The following is a 9,055-nucleotide window of genomic DNA, read 5'->3' as shown; positions in this document are numbered from 1 at the left end:
TTTTGTTCAATCTTGAGTATTAAAGTCATGAGAGAGATGGATAACAGGGCAAAATAAAGAGACTGAAGAGAAAAATGGAAGTGAAGGTGCAGTTCAGGAGAGAACTTTTAATTATTTTGCATGTCCCCAAATTAAAGATTTAAAAAAAAATTTATGTCAGGTCCATACAAAAAATAGTTTTGTCCATGAATTTGAGTTTGAATTTTCCAGTCTGAATTTTTTTCCCAGTCCGCCCCTCCTGTAAATTAATGGCAAAGACATGGTTTCATTTACTACACATAGGCCTACTGAAGCTCGCAGTGTTTTCAACCTCTGCTGTCTCAATATAGGAGTACACGAGCACATAAACATAATTTCTAGAACTGCTCTGTGTCACTTCATGTGCATTTTACTTATTTTGAGAAAACTATCATCATATACAGAGACAGCAGTTTCAAAAAAACACCAATGTTTCAGGAGTTTATTACACAGATACGTCACATGCTTATTAGATAACTGTATTTGAGTTGATGTATATGCTTTTATTTATTATTCTTTAATTTTCACAAATTTAGAAAAGTAATCAAAAAGTACTCAAAAGTAATTAGTTACATTACTTTAATAAAGTAATGGAAAAAGTTACACTACTATTACATTTTAAACAGGGTAACTTGTAATCTGTAACCTATTACATTTCCAAAGTAACCTTCCCAACACTGTATATATATATATATATATATATATATATATATATATATATATATATATATATATCACATAAAATACAGTGCAATACATAAATACAGTTAAATCAGTTCAGACATCGCACAGTGCTTAATAAATTCAATAAATGCACACCTAAACAGAGTAATGTTTTAGCACATCTGATCTCTTCTGGAAGCTGATTCCAACTTCGGGTGGCATAATAACTGACATAATATAGTGATCAATCCTAAATGTAACTGGAAGCCAATGTAAGGACCTGAGGACTGGTGTGATATGCTCAGATTTTCTGGTTCTAGTCAGAATCCTGGCAGCAGCGTTCTGGATGAGCTGCAGCTGTCTAATGGTCTTTTTGGGAAGGCCGGTGAGGAGCCCATTACAATAGTCCACCCTGCTGGTGATAAAGGCATGAACAAGTTTCTCCAAGTCTTAGCTGGAAACAAAACATCTAATTCTTGCAATGTTTTCTTAAATGATAGTATGCTGATTTAGTTACTGCTTCTAAGTATGACCTGAACTATTTGAGTACCATCCCAGAAAGCCCGACCCAGTTTTCCAGTCTCTGTAGAAGTATATTATGATTGACAGTATCAAACACAGCACTTAGATCTCGTAGTACCAGCACTAATATTTTGCCAGAATATAATTTATTATCTTAATGAGCGCTGTCTCTGTGCTGCGATGCTGTAGAAAACCAGAGTGAAAATTGTCTAGGTATCCATTTGAGTTTAAGTATTTGTTCAGCTGATTAAAAACTAAATTTTATATAATTTTTACTATAAAAGGAAGATTTGATATTGCTCTCTCCAGTGTTGGGGGTAATGCATTACAAGTAACGCGAGTTACGTAATCAGATTACTTTTTTCAAGTAACTAGTAAAGTAACGCATTACTTTTTAATTTACAAGAAAATATCTGAGTTACTTTTTCAAAAAAGTAACGCCAGTTACTTTGTATTCCCATTTTTTGACTGACAAGCCTCCTGTTCCCATATTGGGAGAAATCGGAAGTATGGAGGCGTTGTGTGCGCTGTGTGAACATGTTACTGTAGTTCTAGACTAAATGTGAATGTGCATTAATTCATCCCACTCACAAAAAAACAAAAAACAAAACAGATTTAGTATTCATCAAATTAATCAAAACAGTGAAATGCAAACTCAGAATATGACGCAAACCTGCTATAACTAAATATATTAAATAACACAAATGTATCTATTCCCATTTTATTAACAGTGTCTTTGCTGCTGACCTTTAATGATCCAGTTCAACCATACTAATAATTAAAAAATGACTTTAGATAAACTAACAATTGTGCCAATTGTAACATTGTTTTTTTTTTTATTGCTGAAGAGTGTTGAACCTTCTTCTCCTGTGTTCTACTGTACAGACGTGAATTTACTTTTCCTTCAGCCTGAGGTTTATTCATTACACTTTTTGGTGTGAAAGGGCTTTTACATTTGCTATAAATAGAACTTATTATATTAAAAACAATCAAGCCCTGCTCATATTTAAAAGGTAACGTGAAAGTAACGCAAAAGTAATGTAACACGTTACTTTCCATAAAAAGTAACTAAGTAACGTATTTAGTTACTTTTTTAGGGAGTAACGCAATATTGTAAGGCATTACTTTTAAAAGTAACTTTCCCCAACACTGGCTCTCTCTATATATAACTGCTTAAAATGGTGTTATCAAGATTGCTATTTTTCAGAAGGGGCTTAACAACTGCAGTTTTAGGGAGTCTGGTAAAGTTCCAGATAGAAGTGAGGCGTTCACAGCTTTGCATACTTTTGAAAACAATATGTGGGAAGTGTGTCAAGATAGCAGGTTGATGATTTTAGGTGCTGAAATATTTCTTCCAAAATTTTGCTATCAGTTGCTTCACAAATAGACTTAGTATCTTTTTGATATTGCAGATGAATCTGTCTGACCTCTCCATAACCTCAGGATGTGCTAATCACTTTCCTGATATTAATGATCTTCTCAGAAAAGAAGGAAGCAAACTCATTGCATTTGCTGTCTGAGAGCATTTCACTGGGAAAGCTTTGCTGCCTAGGCATTGAATCAGGTTTTTTTATATATATATATATATATATATATATATATATACTGCACGAACCGCTGGCCATGCAGTTTCACTGCATGAATAAAAAAGGCTTCAGTTCAGGAGAAAAAAAGGCTTCTTTCCATATACGTCTAGCAAGATGCAGTACGAGTGTAATATTGAAAGAGAAATGTATGCAATGATAATGTATTGAGCATTTTTTTTTAGTTTTATAAAAATGATTAAATGGATTGCATACTTATTGGGACAATAAAGCCTTACTTAAACCGAACCCTAACCCTACCATATACGTCATTTTCAACTTTTTGATTATTTTCCTTTATGATTTATTGAAAATAAATGCCTTTCCAAGTGATATGAGAAGTGAATAGCGACAAGAACAGATCAGCAAAAGGCGGATTTGAACTTGTTCACGTCAAATAGTCTGCACTATGCGTTTTACCACGTACATCACTGGAGCTGTTTGTTGTCTGCCATCTGTAATAATGTTATCTAGCCCAACCAGATGTTGGTGGGTGGAGTTAGTGTAAATTGTCTGTAAAGTAAGTATTTGCACTTAGTTTAAACAGACGCTCCGTAAAAGATATTTATGTTAGTAAAAGCTTTCATACCAAGAACGGTATCTATAAAGATAACTAAAATGATAACAATATTAGTATCCACACTAAAGCACAATAACATTCTTTAGTGCTTTAATATCTGGTGGAGTCTGAATGGCTGTCAATGAAAGTTATTCCAACTATATTGTTCCTCTGTTGTGTTAATGTTATATTGTGGACTTCACTCTTTTCTTAGAGTTAGAGCAATCAGTTCATATGTCTTTGGTGTGAATGGACCTTCAAACAACAGATGTGCATTTTTCCAACTTCAAACACACCAGATCAGGAGCATTATGTTTCATGGCTTCCTTCTTTTCTTTATATCATCACAGATGTAATACAGAGATCTGCATGACATGAAATTATATGAAAGAAAGATATGTGCATTTGTCCTCCAGTATGCTTTTAAATGTTGTTCCCATATGCTTTATCATCCTCTGCTTAACTTTTGGCTTAATCATGTACTGCAGTGTAAACATAATCCTTCTGACTCAGCAGAACAACAGATGAATTGACTTGGACTCACTATGACATGACATTATACACAAGTTTAATACAAATTCACTATCCCAGAGAAAGTATCTGAGCAAAAAGATTAGGAAAAAGGTGAATATAATAATTCTGTAGATCTATTTTGTTACAAACAAGAATTATGCAAAGTGGGAAGAAGTCACAGAAAAGGGCATGAGACAAGTTTTTAAAAACATTGTAAAAGTAAATGAATATTGTCACAATAAAATCCTTTTAAAGTCCTACAGTAATAATGACTATTTTTGCAATCAAAACAAACTACATCACTTTATCCACAAATGTCTGACATATACAACTTTTTAACCCTTTCATTTCAATTCGATAAATAAGAAATAATAATAATAATAATAAGGGTTAAGAGCTCTACACATTATTGGAACATAATGTGTATTATATTTGAAACATACAATAGCCACAACATACAGGTTAAAAGGGGCACAGCTGGATGATTCTCACAAAAGCTGTCAAGGAGATTTCTGGGTCATATTTCATGCAAAAATTAAAAGAAAAATATTAGAAATAATATTTTGTATAAAGGGAATGTGATAAATTCTCATGAACATTAAATAACAATGTATAAAGTCATAATGATCCTAAAAATAGGCTTCATTTTCATTCACATATTCTAATTGTAATTATTTTTGTCTTTTGCTGAAACGAGGTTAACAAACAACTTTGTATGTCTCACAACACAGGCCGGAGACAAAGGATTAGTGCAATAGCAGGTATGTTTATTGAATGAGTTTCAGAATGCAATGGCAGGAACCGTGAGGAGGGGAGTAGAAACACTAACAGTTATTGGGTTCTGAGGTGATTGGTGTAGTATCCTATGCAGGTTGATCGGGAATTGTGCTGGAGTCAAGGAAATCAGGATCGGGAGAGCACTGGAGCATCTGGGGATAAATACAGACAGGTAAGTACCATGAGAGAGTCAGAGAAGTGAACTGAAGTGCAGACAATGGGAGACTGAGTGTGGACGTTTATGAAGAGGTCTTGATTACAGAGTGCAGGTGTGGGTGATCAATAATCAGGTGACTGGGTTCTGGTGTGTGTAGGGGCTGGTTACTGTGGTGGTGGTTGTGATCGTGCAGAATCCCTGACAGTGTGCAGCATCCAAAATCATATGGACAATAAATGTGTATGACTTTTTTCCAGTTGCTTTTAACTACTACTATTTAAAAAAAAAAAAAAAAAACATATAGTAGTCTGCACACATATGTCTACAATCCTGAAGACATATACACCACAGGAATTTTCATGACTTTTTAAAGAGTTTATTAATTTCCATACCTTTCTGGTCCTTAAAATAAACATTTTCTAATTCCCTAACATTTCCACGACTGAGAACCCTGCAAATAATGTAAACATATTCCATTAAAAAGCAAACCCTCCACAGTCAAAAGCATCAAAATCTGAATCTCCCTCAAAGTCGAAGCTGTTAAAATGTGGTGACTCTATGGCTTGGCTGCAGGCATGGTAAGAGCTGCCTCCACTCATTTCTGATAATCCTGTGGAGTGGGTCACTTCAGGAGAATGGACGGCCATGTTGGAGGAGGCAGGTGGACAGGAATTGAGGTATCCCAGTGCCGAGGATGCGGCTGCTCCACCCATCAGCAGACAGACCGCTCTCACGGCCCGAGCATCGCTGCTGTTTCCGTGCCGCAGACAGTCTGCAGAGCGAAGGGGCACAGCCGTGGTGGGGCTGCGGGGAGGCCGCTGGTTTACGCTGCCTAAAGTTCACAACAGAAACAGATGTAGATAAGTGAACAACATAAACATGCTGACCTTGTAGGCACAATCACAGAGGCAGTTCAGTATGTGGTGAGTCAATGTTTACAGAGATTAGAGAGCAGTGGCAGCACTTGAGCCTACTTTATTAGTTATTGACAACACTGTTCCTGACACAGTTAAGCTGCCACCTTTCTCCTACTCAACTTCAAACAAAACAAAGTGACCAAGCTCAGACAATGTTACATCATGAAAAAGAGGAGTAGCAATATTGGTTAAGAAACATTTGAATTTTAAAAGTGAACTTAGTAAAATAGATAAGGAGATACTCAAGAGTTGAGACCTTACAAATAATGCAATATTGCCAAAGATGACCGATAAACAGTTGTATAGTGCCTAAGTATTAATTCAAAAATGTGTAAATCCCCATCTGAAAAAGCCAAATTATCAAAACTTTCTGAATTATCTGAACTAGAATTAGAAGGAATGTTTCTCTTCGACAAAGACGTCAGGGAAAGTTACCGCTGGCATCGTGACAAGATGGCAGACGCAAACTTTCAGACTTTTGAAGGGAGCTCCTGGGAAAATCCTTGGAAACCCTGTCAGCCGGTTGCCATGACAAAGTTCAAATGAGCATGCGCAGATAAGTTGACCTGACTCTAACTGGCGGTCAACTACAACTTCAAAATAAAAAAAAAATAATAATAAAATCTCAATTTATAAAATAAGATGAACTTTTCCTCAGAAACGTCTAAAAGTGAGTTCAAGTGGCTTACAACAGATTCAAGTTCAGTTAAAGTTCCAACTAGCAATTTTATTGTCAATGAATGCAAAAATCTTAGCAAGGTGTACAATTTTGAGTTTTTACAGTGTATAAGAAAGCACCAATCAGTAAAAGTGGCTACACTTTTGCATCAAGCAGATGTGAAGCTGGGATTGATAGATGTGTGGCATTTTATTCATCCACAGATTAAGGAGTTTGCATTATACTGTTTTAGAAATTATATATAGAGTAATAATAATGGATAAGTGACACCAGTTATATTGTGGTAGGCTGCTAAAGCCACATTGAGAGGGGAAATAATAACATATGCATCATGGAAACTGAAACAAAGTCAAATAGAGAAGTTAAACTTAGAAAATAAATTTAAAAGTTTAAAAGAAAGGCACGATAAAAATAAAAATAAGGAGGTTCATGAAGAGTTAAAGAAGGTAAAGAAGTCCTTAAATAAAATAGCAATTGCAGATATTGAGAATAATTCACTGTATACTAGACAGAAATATTATAATAGTGTGAGATCTTTAAGAATGCTAGCATTTACATAAAAAAAGAAAAACTGCAATAATGAGTATAAGGGATGAAGGATTAGTTGAAAGAAATGGGACGTTAGAAAGAGTTTTGTGTTTTAAAGATTATTACCAATTTCTTTTTTAAACCAGATTCTGGATGTTTGAATACAAGTGAAATTAAAAATTCTTTTAATTCTTTGAATCTTCCTATGATAACGTCAACAAAATAAAAGTGTTAACCTCTCCAATAACAGAAGAAGAGATTTTAACCTGTTTAATCCCACCGTTCACAATAGTGACATAAAAAGGTTTTCATTTATAAAACTCTAAAAACCTTACTGACTGATGTGTTAGTGTACTTCCTGCAAATATGGAAAAAATAAAGGGTCTTAATTAAATATGTGCAGTTTCACATGATTAATGCAAATCGTCACATGACCAAAGCAGCTTATTCCCTGTTGCACCTTGAGAAGATGATGGCTGCATCAAAGATCCAAAACTAAAGGCTAAACATAAATACATGAAAAATATTTTTGGTACAAATTATCTTTAGGGTGACTAGTATTAATATATGCATTGACATATTTTTTATGTTTTGTTGAGTGTGGTCATAGAATGACCAGTGGGATAACAGTGAACTTAGTTATACAATATAAATCTATTTGCAGTTGCTAGTGAAAATGACAATAAATTGTTGCGATGAATAAATATTACACTAAATTAAAAATGTTAATGTTACAAAAAATGTACAATAACGATCATTAATATAAAAATGTTATGTTATATTTTACAAAAAGTAACAATTCTGAAATGTGGTGATGGTGGAATATATATATATATATATATATATATATATATATATATATATATATATATATATATATATATATATATATATATATATATATATATATATATATATATATATATATATATATATATATATATATATATATCTCAGTGTTAATATCAATGTTGCATAAGTTTTTTATGCATAATAGTAACCCTAGGATGTGATCAAACGGTTTAAAATAGCTATCTAGATATCTAACCATTTTTATGACTGCAGAAATATGTTATTTCAGAAAACACAATATCCCACCGGTCACAATTGTGACCAAACATAAAACACATTTTTTTGTTTAGCCCTTAGTGCAGAGTATAAGAGTGAATTCTTTAATAAAAGGTCTTAAAATGAAAGGTGAAGAAAATAAACTTGCATTGTATGCGGATGATGTGATTCTGTTTTTAACAGATGTAGAAATATCATTACCCTCAGTTATAAAAGAGATGGAGTTATACGGAATTATGTCAGGATATAAATTGAACTTTAATAAGACAGAAGCTATGGAAATAGAGCATAAATTATATTAGGATTTTAAAAAGGAGTATGATATTAAATGGAATCAAACAGAGATAAGGTACTTAGGAGTGATAATTACAAACAATGTAGAAAATGTAAATAAGTGTAATTATGATACTTTAGAAACTACTATAAGAAATGATTTTAAAAGGTGGAAGATATTATCATTGTCTTTGTTTGAATAAATAAATATTATTAAAATGAGTATACTCCTGAGATTTTTATCAGGGGGTATGTCATTGGCAAATTTTGAGCATTATTATTACGCAGCCCAGATTAAGCCAATTTTGAGTTGGATGCAATTGGATAACATATCAAAATGGAAATGTATGGAAACTGGGTCACTTGAGGCAATTAGTACATTAATATTTTGTGGAAGAGAGAAAAAGGTGAATTCTAGTTATTATTGTATATGTGAAACTTTTAAATGTTGGAGAAGAATTTGCAAAGTAATGGATATTAGTGATCATGAGATGGTTTGTTTAAGAGAAATATTAAGAGACTTTAAACCAAATGCTTTTCATGATGTATTTAATATTTGGGCTAGCAAAGGACTTACAAGATTTTATCAAGTTTATGGACACAATGAGATGGAGACATTTGAGAGTATAGGGAAAAATACATATTGTCTAAGACATTATTTGACAAATATCTTCAAATAAAATTAAAATAAAAACATTTAGATGATATTCACCCTCTGTTGTTTTTATTATTAAAATTAGTAAAATGAATAGAGTAGATAACTTGATAGGTCGAAAATTGTAATTTTAAAACAAAATA

The 9,055-nt window shown here is 33.1% G+C and overlaps 1 protein-coding gene across 2 annotated transcripts in view; it reads right to left on the bottom strand.

Moving 5' to 3' along the window:
* Positions 1 to 4,604: 4,604 nt before the first annotated feature.
* si:ch1073-83n3.2 (uncharacterized) overlaps positions 4,605 to 9,055 on the bottom strand; it is a 10,690-nt gene continuing 6,239 nt past the window's right edge. For both annotated transcript variants that reach the window (XM_059515014.1, XM_059515013.1), the window contains one exon: positions 4,605 to 5,624. In XM_059515014.1, coding sequence (XP_059370997.1) covers positions 5,269 to 5,624 — 356 coding nt within the window. In that variant the 3' untranslated portion in view covers positions 4,605 to 5,268. The remainder of the gene's footprint in view (positions 5,625 to 9,055) is intronic.

Source organism: Carassius carassius, chromosome 28 (genome assembly GCF_963082965.1).
Source record: "Carassius carassius chromosome 28, fCarCar2.1, whole genome shotgun sequence".
NCBI lineage: Eukaryota > Metazoa > Chordata > Actinopteri > Cypriniformes > Cyprinidae > Carassius > Carassius carassius.
Note: the sequence above shows the minus strand (reverse complement) of the source record. Positions and strands in the feature narration are given on the sequence as shown.